The sequence below is a fragment of the Phaethon aethereus genome (genome assembly GCF_964289735.1).
Source record: "Phaethon aethereus genome assembly, chromosome: 1".
NCBI lineage: Eukaryota > Metazoa > Chordata > Aves > Phaethontiformes > Phaethontidae > Phaethon > Phaethon aethereus.
The window spans coordinates 1850125-1873425 of record NC_138575.1 but is presented as its reverse complement, the minus strand read 5'-3'; the positions used below and the strand labels follow the sequence as shown (position 1 = coordinate 1873425).

General features: G+C 48.7%; 1 protein-coding gene across 1 annotated transcript; it reads right to left on the bottom strand.

Annotated features, from left to right (window-relative positions):
- Nucleotides 1-855: 855 nt before the first annotated feature.
- Nucleotides 856-4269, bottom strand: LOC309409815 (tubulin alpha-1D chain-like; the record flags this gene model as incomplete). Its single annotated transcript, XM_082006038.1, has 3 exons — nt 4053-4269; nt 2570-2718; nt 856-1839 (listed from the first exon to the last, which is right to left on the bottom strand). Exons 1-3 carry the CDS (start codon nt 4252-4254, stop codon nt 856-858), a joined length of 1335 nt encoding a protein of 444 aa, XP_081862164.1. The 5' UTR covers nt 4255-4269.
- Between the last annotated feature and the right edge of the window lie 19032 nt (nt 4270-23301).

The window sequence follows — 23301 nt, the reverse complement described above, 5'->3', positions numbered from 1 at the left end:
TCCTGAGCAAGACCCCAGCCCAGAGCACTGCCCCAACAACCAGGACTTGCTCATACAACAAATAAGTTTTACCAAAGATGGTGAGGAGGCAAAACCCCACCAGAAAGGTGCTCTTTACCCAGGCACCACTCCCCATTATGGCACTGGTCAAACTGGGGATTCCCTGCCTGCTCCCAGACACGCTTCCTCTGGGCTGCTCTTGGGGGTGAGAAGAGCAGCATCCAGCTCCAGACAGACATGTCCCTGCAGGATATAGGACATTTCCTTCACAGCAGTAATTATGGTTGATGATCCTCACAGATGGCCTACGCAGAGCACACCCTTATCAGCATTTGCTAGTCTCCCTCAGACAACATCCATGTAGCAGGGACCTCCCTCCCCAAAAAACCTGATTGAATCCAAAGAACTCAAAGCAAAAAAAAAAAGTCTTTATTCAAATACAAAAGTTGCATAGAAGTGTACAGATACATTTCTAATTAAAAGGTGCTTTTACAGTAAAAGCCAGAGCAAGAGTTTGCCATTTCAGCCAAAGCAGGCAGCTTGCAACATTCCCTTGGACTAGGAACCAGGATCCTCTGCCCAGGCAGGATGCGTCCCCAACACTAAGCCAGGCACCTATTCAGCTTCACTCATCGATAAACAGCAGTGTGATAATGATCGAGACACCCATGCTACAAAAGTGCGCTATGAGCACATAGACTATGCAAGCAGAAAAGGTATAATACGTCAAACAGTAGCGTTGAGGTTCAGGACTATCCTTTGGCACCTCCAGGCACTCAGGACCAGTTTAGCCTGATGACAGAGGGTTTGTATTTCATTTGAGGTTTGACTTCATTAAGAGCAGACTGCAGTTTGTTAATACTCATCCTCATCAGCCTCATCTTCTTCACCATCTGCTGAGTCCCTTCCAACCTCCTCATAATCCTTCTCCAGGGCAGCCAGGTCCTCCCTGGCCTCTGAAAACTCCCCCTCCTCCATACCCTCCCCCACGTACCAGTGCACAAAGGCTCGCTTGGCATACATCAGGTCAAACTTGTGGTCCAGGCGGGCCCACGCCTCCGCGATGGCCGTGGTGTTGCTCAGCATGCAGACAGCCCGCTGCACCTTGGCCAGGTCTCCCCCAGGCACCACCGTGGGAGGCTGGTAGTTGATGCCCACCTTGAAGCCTGTGGGGCACCAGTCCACAAACTGGATTGACCGGCGTGTTTTAATGGCTGCAATGGCTGCGTTCACATCTTTGGGCACCACGTCACCCCGGTACAGCAGGCAGCATGCCATGTACTTGCCACGGCGTGGGTCACATTTCACCATCTGGTTGGAGAACTCAAAGCAAGCGTTGGTGATCTCCGGCACCGACAGCTGCTCGTGGTAGGCTTTCTCTGCTGAGATGATGGGCGCGTAAGTTGTGAGTGGGAAGTGTATCCGGGGGTAGGGCACCAGGTTGGTCTGGAACTCAATCAGGTCAACATTCAAAGCACCGTTAAATCTCAAGGAGGCAGTGACCGATGAGACAATCTGCCCAATCAGCCTGTTGAGGTTGGTGTAGGTGGGACGCTCGATGTCCAGGTTGCGGTTGCAGATGTCATAGATGGCCTCATTGTCCACCATGAAGGAGCAGTCTGAGTGCTCCAGGGTGGTGTGTGTGGTGAGAATGGAGTTGTAGGGCTCCACCACTGCTGTGGAGACCTGTGGGGCTGGGTACACAGAGAACTCCAGCTTGGACTTCTTGCTGTACTCCACGGAGAGCCGCTCCATGAGGAGGGAGGTGAACCCGGAGCCTGTGCCTCCCCCAAAGCTGTGGAACACCAGGAACCCTTGCAATCCACTGCACTGGTCAGCCTGCAGCAGAATAATGTATATTTACCTCTCCCTGTTAAGGACTGGAATAACTATCCCAAATAATACAACAATAAATTCTGCTTAGAGCACTTACTGGCCAGAGTGCACCCAATCCCTAGAGTGGATTCACTCAGTATGTCACCCTACTGAGCATCTTAAGTATACATGTCTTAATTGCAGCATTTCCATGGAGATACCACAGGTAGCTCTGCACAGTCAGATGGAAACTCTTGGCAAATTGCTCCATTATCAGCTCAATGCATACCTCAGCACCTGAGAGGGGATGGGAGGTATCATGTGGGTCCTAGACCCTTAGGAGACGTCTCAAAAAGATTTCACTGACAGGCTTCCAAGTACGTTGTTACAATCCTGCTTCAATCCTATCAAATGTGGACTTTGGTCTTGCCAGCCTGGCTACCAATTGTCAATTGAAAATTAATACCCACATTTGCACAACCAGGGTGTGGCTTCCCTGTGGTCAAAAGTCTTTCTCTTCCATCTCTAGTGTTGTGTCACTTCATACATGTATGATATGCAATGACAGTTGCTTTTAGGGCAGATATACAGGTTCACATGATCCCTTGCTTTACTGAGCCCCAAACCTAATCACAGCAGCAGCAGCCCTTCAGCTGACATAAAGGGGTTTTTCTTCTAAGACTTTACCCCAAACCCAAAGTTTGTGTTGTCCATGCTGTGTTATTTTAAGGAAGAAGACTGCCTTTTCTCTTACCATTTTACGAATTCTGCTGAGGACAGTGTCTATAATCTCCTTTCCAATGGTATAGTGGCCACGGGCATAGTTGTTGGCAGCATCTTCCTTGCCACTGATGAGCTGCTCTGGGTGGAACAGCGCATGGTAGGTCCCAGTCCTGATCTCATCTACACAAGGAGGAGCAATCATGGAGAACAGCACACAGTTACAGGTTCTGGACATTAGTGTAATGCAGTAAAACACATAGCAAAGCTACCAGGAGCCCATGTGAGATGACAGTCATGGCATGGTTAGTTCAATGTGGGACTAATGGAAGGGGTAAGAATAACCCTGTCCAGGCTAATTTGCCATGGTCCTACTATACCTCCTCCATCTTCACCCCGCAGCCACCTTGAGATCCTAATGTAATATGGCTTAAAGTGTTAGGACATTGCCTACATTTTCAGCATTATTGTAGGATTATAAATTACCACATGCAGCTTGTGTTTCTGCTTGCTGCAAAGCATCTTGAGGTGACTAGAAGCACTACCTCCATCCTCTGCTCTACACCACACTGAAGAGAAGACAGAATGCCTCCAGTGTTGACATTTCTGCTAGATGTATCCAACCCAGCTTCAGGCACCTTATGAAGATAAAGCATTAGGAGCAGTTTCTCTAGGCTCCATGCAGTCGATGAGGTTGGAGACACCTCCAGAGGTCGTTTAAACCCACTCAGTCTCAATATTGGATTGATTTCATATTCTACTGGCTTACCCACTAGATTCCAAATTTAATGCCTTAATAAGATGCCTAAAAATTAAGTGGAACCAAAACAAAAGTCTACATTCCTTCCATTAGATGAAATAATGACTCACACATCCTAGATGGTACGATAGGAGCAAACACTCAGAAGAAGCCTAGAGGGCAGAAGCAGGTAGATGAATGCAGAGGGTTGGGAGTCATTTCCACCCAGTTCCTTGAGCAAAAAAAGAATTTGTTTTCTAGGAAGGTACTCTAAATCAAAGTGTCACGACTGAGTCAAACACCCAGAGGTCACTAAAGGAGCTGGGACTGGAAGTGGAAGTAGAAAGCTTGCAGTAGCAAGACATCCAGTTTCCACAGAACCATGAAATGTGTAGCACCCATCTGCCCAAAGAAGCTTCACAGGTAACATTAAAACCAGATGTGCCACATCAGGTCATAGGATGCTGTAACTCAGTTCAGAGCCACTGAGGTTAATAAATCCATGCCACTTTACACCTGCTGAGGATCCTGCTCAAGACAGCATGTCTCAAAAGGAGGGATCAACTAAAGACAAGTCAGTGTAGTAAGGGTAATGGGTTGGTCACTCCCAGGTCCGTTTGGAAATGCAAACTTTGTCTCCTTCTGATGGCTGGAGACATTTTACTAGAGCAGAGGAGTGGGACCTGCTAGGCGATATGGGCAGCAACATGAGCCCCAAGTAAGACGGTTCAGGAGTCATGGTTCAAGATGCCACAACACCCAACTGCCCTACTATTACCGATGACAGTGGGCTCCAAGTCTATGAACACCGCCCGGGGCACGTGCTTCCCAGACGCTGTCTCACAGAAGAAGGTCTCAAAAGAAGAATCCACTTGTTCAGACTTCGGCTCCACAGGTTTCACCTGCTTGGGGCCCGGAATCGTCCCGTCCGCCTGGATCCCGTGCTCGAGGCAGTAGAGCTCCCAGCAGGCATTGCCCATCTGCACACCAGCCTGCCCGATGTGGATGGAAATGCACTCCCTCTGGAAGGGGAAATGGTTTGTTAAGGTGATTTTTAGACATCCCATGACTTAGCACTAGCCCCCATGGTTCTTGTTTGAGCCATTTGCTGCTGCGGATGATTAGGGAAAGTGGCAGCTTCTGTCCGCCTGCCAGGAGCAGGGCAGCTGGACAGAGCCGAGCCGCACACATAGTGTCCCTAGGAAGGACTCTCCCAGTCCAGGGTAGGAGGAAGGAAGGAGGTGATGGGTTTTGTGCTGAGGCAGGAAGAGCTGAGCAATGCTGGCGCCTTGCTCAGTGCTCAGCTGGCCCGGCCACGGAGCAGAGCTGCTGTCAATCCCTGGGTCCCAGAGCAATGAGGTATCAGGGACAACAGCTCCAGGCTCCCTGAGCTAAAAAAGCTCTGCAGCAAGCAGGGAGAAGCCAAGCTTGGGAAACTCACAGTCAAGCCGGGAGTCACAGCAGGAAACGAGGCTGGAGGAAACCAGCAGTTGCCCAGGGCCAGAACAAGGGCGGGCTGACACTTGGGGAGAGGTTCAGAGTCCCGATTTAACCAGGTCACCCTCCAGGAGCCTCAAACTACCTCCAGGGCAGTATTGGAAGTACTGGCGTCTTCTGGAGACTCTCTGGGGACTTTTGATGGTTGCGTGCTTCCCTGGGTAATTGGCATCTCTGCTGTTTCCACCACCCCGAGATCAAAGCTCTGCTGCAGCAATGACAGAGGCTCATGTCCCAGCTCCCAAGCAGAGACTCCCAGTTACTACAGTGCATGGCAGGGATCAGTGCTGCTTCCCAAGGGATCACCATGAAAGGGAGCTGGTGATCCTACCTGGGGACGGCAAGCAGTGCAGCTGATCCCATTATTTGTAGCATTGATGCGCAGTTTGGTTCAGGTCTCACCTTGTTTCACACCACCCCTCAAAGTCCTACCCAGAGCTGGGGGTCTCCACAGATGAGCCCATCTCCCCTGCTCCAAGTAGCCCACCTTGGGCAGAGCATAACAAATGCCACTGGCAGCGCGGTTGTCTCAGGGCTGAGAGGACACTGTGTGCACACACCCTCAGGCATAACTACCCTGCCAGAGGCACTCTGTCCCTTGGAAGTCATTACCCTCTAATTAACGCTAGGCGGTCCTGGACACCCACCCCTTGTGGCAGCAGTGGGACTCATCAGGGAGAGGATGCAATGCAACTTCTCCCCTCTTCACCTCCAAGCATGGACGTGCCAATGGCCACCGCATGGCCAGGTCATCCACCGCAAAGCCAGGCACTAGCTGGATGAACATTCCCAGTACCGCAGCGGGACACCAACCCCCTTACCCACAGCCGACTAAACACCGCTTAATCCAGGTCTGGGCCAAGGCCACCAGTTCTTCTGGGCGTGGAGGCTGTGTTTAAGTCCTCCCTCTCCGAGTTGATATTTGCACTATGTGGGAAATGCTGGCTGCCATTTGCCCATCCCTCTCAGCAAGATGGTTGCAATAGCTCCTCGCCAGAGTTTGCAAGGGTCAGCACCGCAGCCGCTTCGCCAGCGCGAGCTGGGACAGCTGCTCCGCTCACGACCCTCTCCCAGCTCCCTGGTCCCAGCACCTGCTTCAAGGGAGCACTGGTATTTTCAGCCCAGAGCAGAGGGAATGGGAACAAAAAAAAGAGAGAGAAAGAAAAAAGAGGGGCCTGATGAAGAGAAGAAAGTGCAGCTTTTCTCCTGCCACCCCCCATCAAATAAACTGGAAGGGTTTTTGAGATCCCAAGTCTCCAACATTCACCACAAGATGAACTGCATTTTACAGACTCTGGCTATAGGCAGCCTATTGTTGTCCAGCTGATTTTCCCATTGGAAATACCATGTAAATATTTAACTGTTTTATAGCCAAGACAGACTCTAGAAGTCAGCAGATAAAAGGAAAAGTTCAAAAGCTGGCTCGCTAGGAGTTACTTTGAAGTTCTCTTCCATTTGCAACATGCAAAGGGCCACCATCAGATTTTCCAACAGGTTACTCTTTTGCATTCACAGTAAGGTGACAGTTGTGTTAGTCCTTACAAAGAGCTTCAGCTAGATCCGCCAGCACTGCTGAGGGTTGCAGGTTTTTTAGTAACCAGATCAATCCACTTCAGTTTCACAGCTACAGACTCAAAGATTCCATTAAAAAGCTAGAAGGAAGGGGGACTTTATTCATTTAATATCTAAACCCATGGGTTTGTAGCAGACAAAGGCAACATGGCAGCTCACTCCTAAGGAAAAAAAACCCTAAAGGTCTCTGCAAGTTGCACTAGTTCCCTATGGCAGTGCAAGAGCTGAAGCGTTAAACTTTGGGAAAAGGGCCAGCAGTGTCAAAATTTAAACTTTATTCTATCACATAGTTGTGTATCAAGATATGCTGGTCCCCCCAAAAAAAAAGTAAAACCCAACTTGCATTAAAGAGACAGAAACTTTGCAACTCTACAGACCCCACCTCAGGAGCTGCACACTCAGAGTGAAAAGCAGCAAGAGGCCACCTAAATAGCTCTTCTCCAAGTCCCTCACTTTTCCCTTATAAGGAGCAAACACAGAATCAATAAACCATAAGGTAATCGGCAATTAAACAAAGCTGTTTGGAATTAACATCCCCAGGAGAAAGGAGAGAAAAGGCAAGTAAGCTGCTTAGCTCAGTACACTTGGAAAATATACAAGCTACATTTTAAGTTTAGGCTAATACAAATACAAGGCATGCTCTTACCATGGTGAGACTGGAAGCCTGCTAAGATCTAAGCAAAACAGCTGCTGCCCCTGCCTCTCCCTGCAACTTTATAGCCCAGGAAGGCTTGACTCCACCTGAATATAAAGAAGCTTTCTGCTAGCTTAAAGGAACAGAGCTCCTTTTCCTTTGCATCCCTAGAAATAGCAAGGGATAAAATAAGCTATTAGTGTCTAGCTGGTGTGATTTCTGTGATTAAACAGCCTTGGGTACCGTGCAATGTGAGATTCTTTTATGTGTTTTTCTAAGAGCCTCAACTGAGCAGGGGGGTGGAGGAAGTACATGCCAAAGTTTGGATTTGGCTAAAAAGAAGGAAACTCTGGGGAAGTTTGAGTGCCCTTATCTGATTCACTTTATGCCACAGAAACAATCTTCCCCTTATTGTTATTCAGGGAACTGCCACTGATGTGCTGTACCTTGTCTATTTTTAGACACAATCCCACAATTTTCGGTCTTTGTTCCGTATGCTCCATGACTTTCATGGGAACCTGCTGACTTTTGCACCTCTGGGACACTCAAGTGTAGGCTCAGACCCTCCACTTGCCTTACCCACTGGCTATCAAGGGTTCATTTTGCCCTCCTGCCAAGTTTTGGCCCCGTCCTGCAAACGGGTAGGTGCATCTTTAAGAGTACTCTGGATCTGCCCTTAAGTCTCAGTAGTGCCTGTGTGGTTACTAACAGCAGGTAGACAAGAGTGGTTAGTGGTAACTTGTTTACTAATTCCTTTATTTACCTCTCATTCTCCCATTAAAAGGCTCCCAAACCTTCTTTGGTTCAGCCATAGCTGCAACAGGTTGACAGCTCTGGGGTCATAATCATGTCACAGACTGCATCAGCACGAGGGCAGCCAGGCAGTCAAGGACAGGGAGTTTTTCCATTCAGCGTTCGTGAGACCCTCTCTGCTTACTGGGTCCAGCTTGGGCTTCCCAGTGCAAGATAGACATTGGTATGCTGGAGCAAGTCCAGCACAGACCGCCAAGCTGGTCGAATTTGGAGTACAGGATGTAGGAGGACAGCGTTAAGTGTGGGGTTTGCTAATCATCGAGACAGGAAGACCTTTCAACCCACCATGAAGGTGGTCAGATATTGGAGCAGGAACCTAAAGATAGGGGAAATTTTCCTCCTTGAATATATTCAAAACTCACCTGCGCAAGTCCTCAAGTGTTCTTGAGGAACAGTTCTAGAAGGATTGTTCTAAGTTGACCTCAAAGTATTTTTAGGAGGCAAAATTAACCCTCTCATCAAGGACCTGTATGCACCAGCCTGTTTGTAAGAACATCCCCAGCCATAGGGTAAATTTCTTTAGAGAAGCTTTGTTTGCCTTTGTACTGTCAGCACCGCATATGGGTTCAGCTGAGCCTGGAGCGTGGAGCGTATTCACCCCAGCTCTGCCAAGGCAAAGGACAAGACTGCAGCCTTGATGGGCAAAGAGATAAGCTGACCTGGAGGAGGAAGGCATCTATGGAAGAGCTCTCCTCCACTGGAATGTTCAGCCCAACCTCTGCCTCTGAGGGCAGATGGGAGCATTACCCTGTTCCCACCTGGGGCTATGCCACGGATTTAGGGAATTCAAGCCAAGCAGGTTGGGCACACGGCTATGCCTGTTTTGGAAGTGGAGGAATTCAGACATAATTGGGTCAGGCAGGGTTCTTTTCTTAGATAGAGCATCATGCAAACACCCCTGTCAGCATCATGGCCTCCAAACCTCTGCTGGGAATAAAGTTGGCCTCTGAGTACAGAGAAACTATTCGTTTCTGGCCTAAACAAAGAGCCTCCCAAATGTGTGCACCAAGCCTGCCGGTCAGACAAGATCTTTTCTTTCCAAGAGGCATCTGTTCCTCAATGAAAAAAAGAGAAAATGAGGAACTTGGGCCGTTTAGAGCATGAAGCATTTGTTCACTAAATGATGTGGTTTTGGTCAACCCCAAGTCAAAACATTTTGGGGCTGGTTTCTGTCTGTCTTGGAAAACAGCAAAAGAGAGAAGCGCTATAGTCTGGTGGTGACAGAGACAACCTGCCTGCGTTCTCAGCTCTGAGACATATTTAGAACGGCACTGACAAGAAGGACAGAGACCACCCCCCCAGAGGACCCATTGCGGCAGCTCCCAGCCTTTTTATAGCCCAACCTCACAGCTGCTGCCTCCTTCTTCCCACTCCCACGTCCTAAATATTGCCTCCTCACCCTCCCTGGTCTTCCTATTGCTGTCCTCACCATGTGGTGTGGGACCAGCTGCTCTTCGCCTCTGCAGAGCAAATCCTTACTCATGAGGATGTGGGTGGTGTCCCAAAACACGCTGGATGAGTGTCCTGAGATGGAGGGAAGAACTGATCCGTGGCCACGCTCTGCACAAGCACTCGAACCCCCAGGCTGCCGAGGAACAGAGAAGGTACTGTGCTACTTTGGAGAACAGCACTTAAATGCCACCTTTTACGCCTGTCGCTTGTTTTTGTTAGAGAAGCCCCCATGGAATGAAAAGATTTTGTCCCTGGGGAGAGAAAATAATTAATTCAATGTTAATTTATTTAATTCAATATTAATTTTTAGTGTTGCTGAAGCAGGAAAAAGTGGGGGGGAAAATCTCACTTTTCTTCAGGCTGAGCCAAATGTGGGATTTTTTGGTATTTTTGGTTTGTTGGCTGAACTGAACAAATAAATGCTTCATGTAGTTCCAAAATCCACCATTTCAGAAATAATTTGCTCCCATGCTTAATTGTGCACCTAGTTAAATTTGCTCCCCGTTTCACATGTGAATTTCCTTAGCATCAGCTTCCAGCCACTGGCTCTCATTATGCCTTTTTCTGGGGAATGAAAGCTGCCAACTTTCCACACCCTCATCCCCCCGAAGGCAGTTGTTGTCTTTTCAAGTGAATTCAGCGCTGGCCAGATATGCAGAACAACAGTCCTAGAGATCTCCGTCCTCCACTTTAGCCTGAACTACCAGATCCCCTTCCCCAGCAGGTCTTCATCTGCCTCCGTTGTCCTCCAGAGGAATAAAGTCACTAACATCATTAATGGGAACTCCGCAATGATGTGAGCAAACCTGGGCTCATCCCACTTAACACCGGTATCCACTAACAAGCTTCTGACAGGGGAGGAACTTGCCTGTCCCAACAGTTCCTAAAGCTCAGCCCATATCTCACAAGGCCATTGCGACCCTCAGGAGCTTTGGTAGCCATCACATGCTGGCCCTGCAAATTTTGCCATGTGGCCTTTAGCGTCATGTCTGAGGAGCCCTCATGTTGAGAGCAGCCCTGCTGAGAAGGGCTTGGGGGCACTGGGAGATGAAAAGCTGGACACGAGCTGGCAACGTGCGCTCGCAGCCCAGAAGCCAACCGTGTCCTGGGCTGCCCCCAAAGCCGCGTGGCCAGCAGGGCGAGGGAGGGGATTCTGCCCCTCTGCCCCGCTCTGGGGAGACCCCCCTGCAGTGCTGCGTCCAGCTCTGGAGCCCTCGGCACAGCAGAGACATGGACCTGCTGGAGCGGGGCCAGAGGAGGCCCCAGCAATGCTCCGAGGGCTGGAACAGCTCTGCTGGGAGGACAGGCTGGGAGAGCTGGGGGGGTTCAGCCTGGAGCAGAGAAGCTCCGGGGAGACCTTACTGCAGCTGCCAGGACTTAAGGGGGACTTAGAAGAAAGATGGGGACAGACTTTTTAGCGGGGCCTGTAGCAATAAGACAAGGGGTAACGGTTTTAAACTGAAAGAGGGCAGATTTTAGATCTAAGAAAGAAGTTTTTGACACTGAGGGTAGTGAAACCTTGGCCCAGGTTGCCCAGAGAGGTGGTAGATGCCCCATCCCTGGGAACATCCCAGGTCAGGTTGGACGGGGCTCTGAGCAACCTGATGAGTTGAAGATGTCCCTGCTCATGGAATGGGGGGTGGACTAGATGGTCTTTAGACGTCCCTTCCAACCCAAACTATTCTATGGTTCTATGAACAAATGCGGACCCTCCCAAGGGGCACCCACTTATTGATGGGCCAACCAGTCCCCTGGACAACCCCGCTTCTCCTTGTAGGGAGGCCTCAGGACACTGTTACCCTAATTTAGGTTTGCCAGGCCTGACTTTGAAGCGCTGCTCCTGATAGTGGTCGTCCTTTATCTATCATGCAGTGAGGCCCCAACCTCAGCTCAGGCATCTGTTACTGATAACCAGAGATGACTTATCCAAGCATGAGCCTGCGTATCTCTAGCATTTCACTGTGTCTGTTTCTGTACATCCATGGTTTGTTTTTATACTGCTCCTTTTCTGGCCTCAGCGTCAGCCCATTCTGCTTTGTGCACGTGAAGGATGCAAGCAGGGACAACTCCACTTGTTTTGCTCATGTGATTTCCTACCCATCCTTCAATGTACAGATTTTGCTGCAAACACATCCTCGCAGCGTGAGACAGCGGAGCAATTTTGATGCAGGGGGATCCATTCAGATATACTCACAAAAAAAAAAAAGAATTAAACTTGCCACAAAAGTAAATTACTAATACAGTACTGTCAAAAGAAGCACTCGGCATCAGTAGCAACTTCTGGCATTCTGTATCGTAATGCAAAAAGTTACAGCAAAAGTGATTAAAACCAAAAACCTTCATTTCAAGGCTATCAAGATGGGATGTTTTGACAATCCAACTTCTTCCCCCTGCTTTTTCTTTCCAAGAAAACTCTGGCAGGCCCATCTCATTCTGCTAGACAGCTCGATTGGAGTGGAACTGCATATTTCAGCAGAACAGAGTTCCAGCAGAATTCCCCCAACCAGCTCTGCCTCAGAGCTATTCCTGTAACTGAGGGTGGAGAAAGCACCATCTCTTTATTTGTGTCTGCACAGCTGTGCTTCTCTTCTGCGTTCCCTAAAACAGATAGGAACCAGCTGTGGGGTACGGGCTGCTTTGTGGTGAGGTTAGGCTGTAGCAATAGTGAGTGCATAAGGATATATTTTTATTTATTTTCCAGTTGCAAAGGTCTATTTCTACTCTTCTCCCTTTAATTGTCTTAGGAGTAATGAGGTAAATGCTTTAAGGTAAAGCTTTCTTGTAAAGTAACTTGAAGAAAGATGGACTTACGTTCTTTAATGAGTTTCAGGGTGGCTGTAGTGTGTCAGGCAAAGGTCTGCCTCCCGGTGCCCTGCTCCCAACCGTGGCCACGAGCAGCTACTTGGAGAAGTGTAAAGGGCTGGGAAAATGTGTATAACATATCCCCTGAAGTCTCTCCTCTGATTTTTATGCAGCTCAGGGACTTTCTGAACTGCATGTGGTTTCCACATACTCAATAACCCTCGATGCATTTCCCTGCCATGTTTGTCTCATGCCCTTGAACGTTGTCCAACGTTAGCGTCCACTCACCCAACGTTAGTGTCCGCTCACGGGCACTTTTAGTTTCAATTTGTTCAGCAGGACTCCGAGTAACTCACTTCCTGCTGCGTGACTTGTTTTTGTCTTTCCAATATCCCTTTTTTTTTCTTCGTGATCTGTCTCCTGCATTTCCCTGTCCACAAAGCTGAAACCATCTCAGCAGTCAAGAACGTGTTTGTGTGTGCACATTTCTTGAGGAAACCGAATTGTGCCTTTTTCTTTGCCAATAAAGTGATGTTATCTGGTTCTGCAGAGGATCCTAGCAGCTCTCTTCTCTCTTAGTAGCTGACTCTACTACCAGTCTTGCAAGTTGTTTTTCAATCAAATGCCAGAGCTACCAATGCTGCCTTTAGTGGGGTTTAAAACTGAAGTGTTTTGGAAGAATTAGATTTCAGCGCAGAGGTTTAATTTGAATTATTGGAATCAATTTGAATGTGCAGTGCACAGACATCTGCTGCACGGCTGGAAAAGGTAGGTAGACACATTTATTTGTCCAGACTGTTCTTGGCAGCATGGGATCTTCTCATTCCTGCACATATCCCCGTTCCCTTACGGAAAAGGATTGTTTTGGAGCTGCTGAAATAAAATCCATAGCAGTGTCAAAAGGGCGTCGTAATGTTGTGGTTAGAGAACTGTTCTCCTGCTGTGCCAAGCTGTGCGAAGGAGAAGTTTTGAGCAAGAGCCCTTCCCATTGCCACAGACAAAGCTAATACATGATTGACAATTCTGATTACTTGCAGTTCACAGGGCTTTTCTAATGATCCTAAACCTCTGACAATGATAAATGGTGTCATTAAACCTACGTAAACAATCGTTTCGAAGACGTAAAACAAAACACTTTTTTCTTCATTTTCTGAAAGTTGGAATGCACTGTAAAAACACACGTGGGGCTGCGCTATCATTAAAACTGACTTTTTGACATTGGTCAGCTCTCTGGCTAAGACTAGAGAGGCAAGGCCCAACTCTAATGTCTGCAGAAGGTGCAAGGATTGAGAACAGAAGAACAGAGTGACTTGGATTATCCAAAATAATTTGCCTTTTTTTTTTTTTCTTAAAAAGAATCAATTCTGCATGGTGTGCAACAGTTGGGAAACGCATCACCTGAGGCTTACAGCAGCAGTTTGGCCAGCTTGGGCATCTCATAAGCCTCATGGAAGAGCTGTGAAACCTTTCGTGAGCTGATTGTGTCACTTGGCAGAGTTCCTGTCGTGGCTGTGAACCACATGTATTATCTAGCCTAATGCTTGCTGACTACCTGGAATGCAAGGATAATTTTCATGTAGTTTTGTGGCACTTATTTTCTAGGAGTTTTTTTCTAAATGAAAATACAAGGCAGGTTGGGAGGGGTTTTAAATGGCTCTAAATACTGGTGGTGACACACTCCTTAATCATGTGCAATTTATGGCCTAAGGTTTTATGACACTATAAATGTCTAAGCTGCCTTGAATCCTCCAGATGACTACTTTCGAAGTAGTGTAAGTGCTTAAATGAGCAACGTTGCCAAGTGTATAAAATTCTACAAAATAACTTGATGCTTTGAATGTGAAAGAGATCGGTGTCAATGAAGCGTGCTTTAATCTTTGCCTAATTAAGTCTGCTTGTTTGAGAACCACAAGTCCTTAATGCATGTGTTACTAATCCCCCGTCTAATCCAAAAAATCTTTACGAAAGGGAATAGTCCTAACAAGACAGACGTTTAGGTCAATAGAGTCTCTACTGCTCCTTGCTGAGAGTGGGGAGGAGCAAATCTAGCAAGCGAAAGTCCTCTTTTGAGCAAAATCTTTTCTGGCCTCGAAGATGAAGCACGGAGCAAAGCTCAAACTTAAAATTTGTCCTGGAGCATCACAACCTTCCAAAAATGCAGTGAAAGTGTTTTGCAACCCCCGACAGCACTTGCGAGCAGGTAGGTGCTGTAGCATCGGTGGGATTCTCACCACCCTCTTAGCAAGCCCTTGAGAGGCTGTGCTCTGGTAGTAATTCCAGTTGTGCACCACTCATGAGATCGCACAGATATCTCGTGGGCATAATCTTCAACCATTACGTGTCTTTGATGGCCACTGGGCTTCCCGAGTCCATCTTCAGCAGTGTAAATGGCCTCAGACACCACCGAGGACTGAGCCATAAAGTCAGGATGTGGCCTGAAGCAAGGCAGAGCTTCTGTCCTGACCATTATGAAAGAGGCTGGTTGTACCAACCCATGTTGAGCTGAATGCCTGACTTTGAGATAATATCTTTATATAGCATCCTAAATCCACTTATGCTTATTAAAATTCCAAGCTCTGGCGAGCACATAAACTGCACAAGTAGCAGTTATCGGGGCTACGCAGCTGGTAAGTCTCATGCGTAAGTCAGGGGAAGAAGATACAGGGTGAGGCTGGCGTGTCTAGCTGAAGACTTTGGTTCACGAGTAACAGAGTCACGTACTCTTCCTGCCCCACGCTTGCCCTCGTGGCTGCCTGGGATGAGAAGCTGGGGATCCCCTTGGGCACCACGTCTCCAGCTTAATAGGCAATGCCACGAGGCGGAGCAAGAGAGGCACGTGCGAGAGGCAGATCTCCTCGGCATCAGGAAGGATTTTCTTGCGCAGCTTCTGGCCCCTCTGATGAAATTGTTGCTGTTGCCTCTCAGCGGGGAATGGAAACTGTCAAAAAGGTTTCTTTCACAGAACATCTCAGTTTGCCTCTTCCCTGTTCTTACTCAGGGGTTTTGCATTTCTGACTCTGCCAGACAGGGTGGTGGTAAGATGGACAGTCCAACCACAAGGCCTGTTCCCATAACCAAGCAAATGAACAAGCTCTTCTGGGTCCTTCATTAGCGAGAGAGAATTCGGGGAGCAGCTGTCTAGAGCGTCCATCTAGCTCCAGAGCTCACAGTCACTGGAGAGATACCAAAAATTGGTGGAAAACTAATACAGAGGATTTCAAGAGACATGAAAAGGCCCCCTGAGCTGGACTGGCTTCTCAACTTTCCTAAAATGTTTGCACTAGGAATCCTGTGGCGCACAATGAGAGGTTCTTCCCTCTTCTGAGCTGTGGCCCACACTTTGAGGTTCCCCTTTGCCTTCTACTGTTCAGCAGATCCTGTGACTACTGTGGATGAGAGTTTGAGGAGAGTTGTAGGTGAGTCTCTGTAACTTAAATTCATCTGATATAAAGACTTAAGACCCTTCTAGAGAAAAGTAATGGTGACTCTCATTTTCAGTCTACCTCTCTCTGTTCTGTTCCCCTCTTTCCACTGCCACCTGACCTCCTTTTTACTACGATCTCCAGTGAACATGCTTTGCTACAGTTGAAATTCAGATTGGTGTCCACTGTTGTTCTTTCACTGCGAGCCGCATGCCAATGGGAATGGAGATGGTGCCAACCATCTGAGACTGCTATGCCCCTGGGAAGGTAACGCTGGATTTGGACACTGGTTGATGAGACTTCCAAAATGGCAGATAAAGCACAATAGGTGCAGCGCGGAGGCAGTCTGAGTTCTGTCACAGTCGTGCTTTAAGACAGATGGAGACATTCTTTGCCTTGAACTGAAAGGCAAAGACAGGTGGTTGTGACAGGAGTCGATCACAAGGCAGACCTGACCCTGCTCAAGTTCAGATTTCAGGGTATGTTTCCCTCCCCAGACCAGCCACAGCTCAATCCAATTGTGATTGACTCCGAATGAAGTATGGCCTTCAAAAATCTACATTTGGATTGAAGACCCATCTGTAGCAGGCCCTCAGAACCCCCTTCTACTGCCTGCTGATCGGTGGATCCTGCAAGGGTTCCTGGTCATTCAGATCCAAGCTGTAGCTCTGCCTATTGACTTGAAGACAGAGAGACCTGCCAGCTTCCACAGGTGGCTCTGCGCTGACCTCCCACCCCATCCTGGAGCTCTTGGGCTCCACAGGAGACAAGAAGACCATATCATAGATCTGTGACATCACCAACCACAAACCTGGATACCCAGCATCCCACTTGTACCTGCTGATGGGATGATGTCCTCCCCCATCGCATCCTTGGTTTAACAGAGCCTTCAGTCTCGACTTCATCCTGAGAGACACAGCGGGTGACCACATCCTCAGATATGCTTTGTCCTCATGACCTACATACCTACAGTCGCAGCAGAAAAGGCCTGCCACAAGCACCTCTCAGATCACCAACGTCTGTGCTGAGTTCTCCAACTAGATGGAAAAGTCATTTGATAAGTCCATGGCTCACTGCCTGCTGTACCGGGGAGGGATGCAGCTGTGGTCACTGCAGAATGCAAAAAACAGGAGGTCTTGAAAGTCTAGAAGCTTTTCAAAACAAGGAGGACACACCAGTTTGTGGACGGCTGCTGCAGAAACCAGGGTCCAGCTGAGCAGGGAAGGTCTCTGGGGTAGGAGGCAGCTGTGGAGAAGGACTGGAAAGAAGGGAAAGAATTTGGCTGGTAGAGATGAAGTGTATGAAGTCTGTCAGTAACTATAAGCCAATATAAATGAAATACCAAGTGAGGCAATACAACTTGCTAAACCGTTTAGGTTTGAACAAAAATAGAAACTTCACAGTTTTGTCATGTTAAGTCTGCACTGGAATAAAAGCAGCAAAATTAATTCCCTTAGCTTTAGCGTAATATCAGCGCTGAGTCTGACTCCTCTGGCATACTCTGCTGAGAGTAAGCCTGGTGTATTGGGTATGCGTACTCTTTCTCGCATCCCAGTGGTACGTTGCAAAATAGAAGCACAACTTCTTTCTGAAACCTTCAAACCTTTGTCTCGCATATGGTTATGTTAAACCTTTCGGCAGGATGCTGTGTTCAGCTTAAAGGGGGGCATTTACTTTTCTGAACCAAGCTGCAGGTTCCACTTCAAAAGGGTAGACTTGTTTTTTAGTATTTCTGAATAATCCATTTCTGATTCATTACTAAAATACAGCCAAGTCAGTGAAATGCCTTGTGCATATGTGGGGTTTTTAACGGGTTTCAAAGCATTTCATCCAACTGCTACACAGAAGTTGAGATCAACTTGCAACTGAAATGAACACGATAAACTGTAAAAGGCCATTCCAGCATAGCTGCCTGGGGTGCCAGCTTTGTTAAGGGAAGATCTTTCTGCCAAAATTGTCTGGTCTAAAGACAGATTTGAACTCCAGAGGAGATCCTTCCAAATTATAAGCAAGGATAAACCATAACCCACCCTCTCTCACAGGAACGGTTGGGGCTGCTACCCCATGAGGGGAGAGACCCCATGCCCTCCATGACAGCCACTTTCCACAGAGGGAAAGGGCTGAAATGGAGGGGAAAAATCTCAGCCAAGTGGGGCACATTTCCAGCTGATACCCTCACCTGAGGTGTCTAAATTTTCACCCAGTGTCTTGCTCAAAGCACCACTTTAACCTGAAGTGGGGCAGGAGGAACTGTGAGGGCTCCGGATTGCTTTTCAAGGCAGAGTCTCTGGGGTTTGCTTGCCAGCATCTGTCTAGCCAAGGCATCTGCTTTTCGCCAGCACTATCAGAATTGAAGACCCCGGTGCAAATGGTTTACACAGTGCACTTGGCTCAGGGACAACGGACCACAGCCTGCGAGATCCCACCCTCCTTGCACCAGCGAGCAAAAGAAATCCCGAAATCCCACCTTCCTCCTTCGCATGGTTTTGCGATGCTGCACGGGGACGGTTTGGTCCTGGCACATCCCACGTTGTCTGGAGGGAGGGAAAACCCTGTAAAAGCAAGAAAGAAAAGGGGGCCGGGGAGTGCAGGAAGGCAGCTCTGTGAAGGAAGCTGCTGCCTCAACCCCATGCCCAGGGCACGTCCTCAAGTTCATACCCCGTTTAAATCACTTGTGTCTGTTTCGGGGGGGTGGGTGGGGGGTGTCTGAGGTAAATTCTTGAGATTTGAGCTGATTTCTGAGGTATGGAGTCTTCTCTGTGGGGGGAGAGCTGTTTCTTCTCCAATGCCTTGTTGATTTCTGCCTCCCTCCAACGGGCACTAGGACGTGGCTGCCCTCCCTGGAGCCGTGGGGTGCTGGCCTGCATTCGCTGAGGAGAAAGGGCTGAAGGGAAGGACGGAGGACGGGAGGAGGAGGAGCACAGCGCTGGCCGGGACGGAGAGGGGGAGCGACGGCCGGCCACAACGGCTCCGTGCCTCAGTTTCCCCCCAGCCGGGGTCCTCCCACCCCGCGGGACACTAGGGGGCGCTGCGCTCTTTGGGGGCGACAGCCCTCTCTCCGTCCTCCACCGCCCCTCTTCCCTCAGAGCCGTGCCCCTCGCTTGCCCCGCCCACGCGTCTCCTAGCAACGCGCCCCGCCCATCGCGCTGATTGGCCACCGCCTCTACCGCCGCCATTTTCAAACCGTCATTTCGCCGCCGCCGCCGCTACTGCGGCCGCCATTATCCGCCGAGCGGAAGCGGCGCGGCTTGGTCTGGTCCCCGCCTTCCCCGGCGCGACGTGTCACCATGGAGGCAGAGCCCGTGGGTCAGAAGCCCGCTCGGCGGAGACGGGGCAGGGCTAGTGCCGGGGCCCGCGCCAGCCGCTCGCCTCCGGCGGACAGCACACCCGGTGCGGCCTCCTCGGCCGCCTCCTGCAGCCGGTAGGAGCCGCGATCCCTCCCCGTCCCCCCGTCAGGGGCTGAAGCCCTGTCAGTGGCCCGCGGTTCTCCCTGGGTTGTGCGCGCCCCGCAAAAGGGGTCTTCACCGTTCTTCTGTCTTATAAGGCGGGGGCGCCTCCCCTCAGCCTGCAGGGTACTTTACGCCCTCCTGTGGGGGACCCCTCACCCTGCTATGTTACAAGGGAAATTCCCTCCCTTCGGCTGTATGGAACCCCCCCTCCTACCTCATAAAGGGAATTCCTCTTCTACAGGCTGTAAGGGACTCCTTGCCCTCCAACCGTATGAGATGGACAATTCTTTCCTTCCCCCCGGAGGCCTCCCTCTGTGTTCTATAATGGAGGACACCCCCGGCAGGCTTTCTCTCCTGCCTTATAAAGTGAACGCATCCGCGAGTTGAGGGGATCCCCGAGTATCTTGTAATTAGGCGAGGGGGCTGCCAACGCCCCATCTTACACAGTAGGAGTTGGGGAGAGGCATTCCTCAGGTCATAACCGGTGTCCCTGCCTGTTCCTGTCCCATAAGGGGGTTAAGTTGCTTCTATCTCCCTCTCTGCGTGCCAGACTACCCCTAGGCTTTCGTGCAAAGACTTTCCTCCTCCCTCATTGCTTGTGGTGGTGTCTGGCAGGCTGCCTACAGCCCACATCAGTTTGGGAGAAGGAGGACCTGCTCCTTAGGTGGGAATAATTCGGGGGTGGCATGTCTTTTACATCCCTTGGAGAGATTGGCTGAGCCTCTGGGATTTCTGCAGGCCATAACAGCTGATCAACTCCCTCTCCTGGGGACTGGGAGACCCGCCTTAGCTCCAGTGTCAGCCCTGGCTTTTAGGCTTTTACTCTGATTTTTTTAAATCCTTGTGTGTGCCACCTATTACTGTTACTGTGACAACTTGAACTAGGGAGACTTTCCCAAGACCACCCAGTGAAAGAAACCATTACTTCTTAAGTTAACCTGAAGATCAGCTTATCAGTGTTGACCCCAATAATCACTTCTGGATGTGTCTATAAGCAGCTCATGCCCTATCAGCAGCTGACCCCCAAGTGACCTATCTCCTATTGACTCATACCTAGACAAATCCAGACTGAGCAGCAAGCAGCTTGTGTTTTCTGTTGCCCTCAAGGTTAGAAAATGACTTCTCCAAGCGTGCAGGTGGTGTAGAAACCACCCATTTCTGACAAACATGGCTCTAGTTACCTCAGCCCAGCCTCTACCTCCAGATGCTGTATTTGGGTAGAGGTTCACTCCCAGGTGTGATCAGGGTCTTCTCCTCGCTGCTCTGCTTCTTTGCGCTTGATGGGGAATTGCAGCCCTTTGCATCCCAGCCCAGCAGCTGCTTGGGTTGGAGTGGTGAGAGGTGCTCCTGCTCTTCCTCCAGCTTCATTTGTGCCATGGGAATGAGTGAGAGGAAGGTGACTGAGCTTGTTTTAAAACCTGGTGAAATTCCCCACAGGCTGGAGTGGATGTTCTTTATTAGGTGACTTAAATCAAAGCAAGGTAAATGTCCATGAGCATAGTTTTCATAATGGCTGGTTTTAGTAACTATTGCATGTTCTGGATAGCAGAATGTTTTAATGAACTTTTAAAAATAAATGTTTTCATAGAAACATGCTGCAATATCATCTTGAAGATCAAATTGTAGCTCCCTAATTACCGCACTTGAAAAGCGTAGCATAATTGAAGGCTTCGGTGATTCGGTGAGGTGATAAAACACACCGGCTCAGTTTCTGGGATGGTTGCACATTCCTTTGTGAGGCTTGTCTGTGTGGAGAGGCCCAGGGAAATTGTGATAAAACTGGGAAAGGAGTTTATGCAGATAAGACACATATGTATTAAACCTTCCTCTGGAGACTCACAGGCAAGATGATGCCAGTTCGGCACCTAGATGTGGTCTTGTGATGTAGGTAGAGCAATTCAAGAAGTCACTGTCTTGAGGTTTTTTCACAAAATAATGAAAAAATTTAACTGGAAGGGACTTCTGGGAGGTCTCCAGTCCAACACCTGCTCAAAGCAAGGCTAACTGCAAATCTAAGTCAGGTTGTTTAGAGATAGTTGTAGACAGTAGTTAGATCCCCCTTTGCCTTCCCTTCCCCAGGCTGAGTGAACCTGCTGTCAGTCTCCATTCATCCTGTGCTTCAGCCCCAATGCCATCTCGTTCGCCCTCGGCTGGACATGCTCCAGTTGTTGTTTCTTGTACTGGGAGACCCAAAGCTGGACCCGGTATCCAGATGGGGTCTTACAAATACTGACTGGCATCATCTGACCTGCTTGCTGTGGTTTTGCCACCTTAGTAATGCAGAGCCAATCATCTTGCTGCAAACAGAATAACAGAAATAAATAACAATACATACAGTTGTTTACAATTAAATACAATCAAATGACAGAATTTAAATTGTTTAACCTCTTCAGCTGTTGGGGCAGTGGCAAATTAGGATGGACGGACAGGTTTGTTTGGAATTATTTTTTTTTAATGTGTTTCCAGATTGGTTTGTTGGGGTTTAACCACTTTAGCCAAATATACAAAATCTGTGTCTTCTATCTGAGTGGGTCTGCTGCTGGGCTCAATTCCTGTGTTTTAAGCCAGTCTAAACCTTGCATGGGCCAGTATAGGTTAGTATGTGACTTTCTCTTTTTTAATGGTGACTGCATCTATCCACCTGTTGCGGGCAGGATCAGTATTTGAGTCTCTGGGCTAGGACAGGCAAGAGCTCCAACTGTTTGTACTGTGTTTGTGGTCCGAACAGCCAGCCTGCTGCACAGGGCTGCTCTTAACAGAAAACCCATGAGCTGGGGGTTGAATTCAGCTGAGCCTCCAGGAGAGCCACATGGAGCACTTAAGCAAAGGCCCCTACTCCCTAAGCAAGCACTTTTGCACTAGAACATAAAAATATTTGAACATATCCATGATAAATTACCTCACTCCCCCTGTTAATTTGCCTTGACCTTTGTGAGTGTGTGTGCATACATGCATGAAAAAGCTTTTGTCTCCAGCCCTGTAATCTGACCATGGAAGAGGAGTCCTCTGCCCAGCAGCCTGGTTTTAGTCAAATGTCTGGGCAGAAACAGAGGTCCAGTTGCAGTCTTGAGGCCTCTGATTGAGAGACTCTGTGAATGCACTAAATACATTCAGCGATGTTTGAGGGTGAGGTAATATTCTTTATTAGACATGTCCTCTTGCAGACCCTGCCTTGCTTTTTTACCCTTAGACTCTCGGCTACAACATTCCTGAGTAGTCTCAAATCTGAGGTTTTTTTTAAGTATTAGTTTGACTTTGATAGGAAGCATCAAGTTTCATTTCTGTGATGCTAGAGAATTCCTGACGCTTCCAAAGGAGGGCTATGTGGCCAGGGAGCTGTGAAGGGGTGTGGTTTGGACAGAGTATTTGTAGTCAGCCTCTTCTCTGTGTAATCCCAGAGTTGTGTCTAAAAAGGGAGGAGACAGCTGATAGCATGCTAGAGACAGTGACTTCACACAATTATGAACAGTGAATTTTTCCTCTGATAGCTCTGATCTGGGGACTCCTTTAACACCTTTTAATTTTCTATTCTTCCCTTTTCCCCACTGGCAGTACTACCATAGTTCCTGCACAGCAATGTGAATCAGGTTTAAGGTATAGACATGAGAAGTCATTGCTCTGTTGAACCAAGGGAGAGGAAGATATGGAGTATGCCCAAAGAAGAGCAGTCCTGAAGGAGGGAGGAATGAGGAATGGACTTACCAAGAATGCATTCTGTCTGTTGTCAGGTAGTTTCTGACCCAGAATCGGACAGCATTACTAGTTGCTGGATGAGTGCTTCTCTGAACCTTGTCCCCCCAGCTCTGGCAGCTAGGAGCTGGCAAAAAAATTGCAGGTAGGCTTCTGGGACAGATAAAAGAAACTTTGGTTTGGGGTTTGTTTGCTCTTTAATCTTGTTCCCAACTTCATAGTTTATCTAGTCTCAAGGTGAATCCAGGTGAAGCTGACAGCTCAGGGGCGTGTTATCTCTTCTGAGATAACACACATAAAACAGTGAGTCCTCTCTCCTGCCCCAGACACGCTATCTAACCTCAACTTGCATCTTGCAGACCTCTTTTGCCAAGCTGCATGAGCTGGTGTGGAGGCTGGCTCTGGAGGAACTCCCTCCAGTTGGGATGGCCCAGCACCTTGCTGGGAGGAGATAGGCACCCTCCAACCCCAGGCAAGGCTGGAGCTTGTAAAAGCTTTTTATCTTTGCCCAGAGCCAACTGTTCTCTCCGATATCTAGAAACATTCTGCAGCTTTCATATTGCAGAAGCAGCCAGAGGCAATCATGCAGGGTTGGAGTGTACTGCTGTGCTGAGCTTCTGAGGATAGAGATAGGCTGTCAAGTCACACATCTAATTAAAGCCCTACCTCACGCTCCCCTTGAGCGTCTGCATCCTT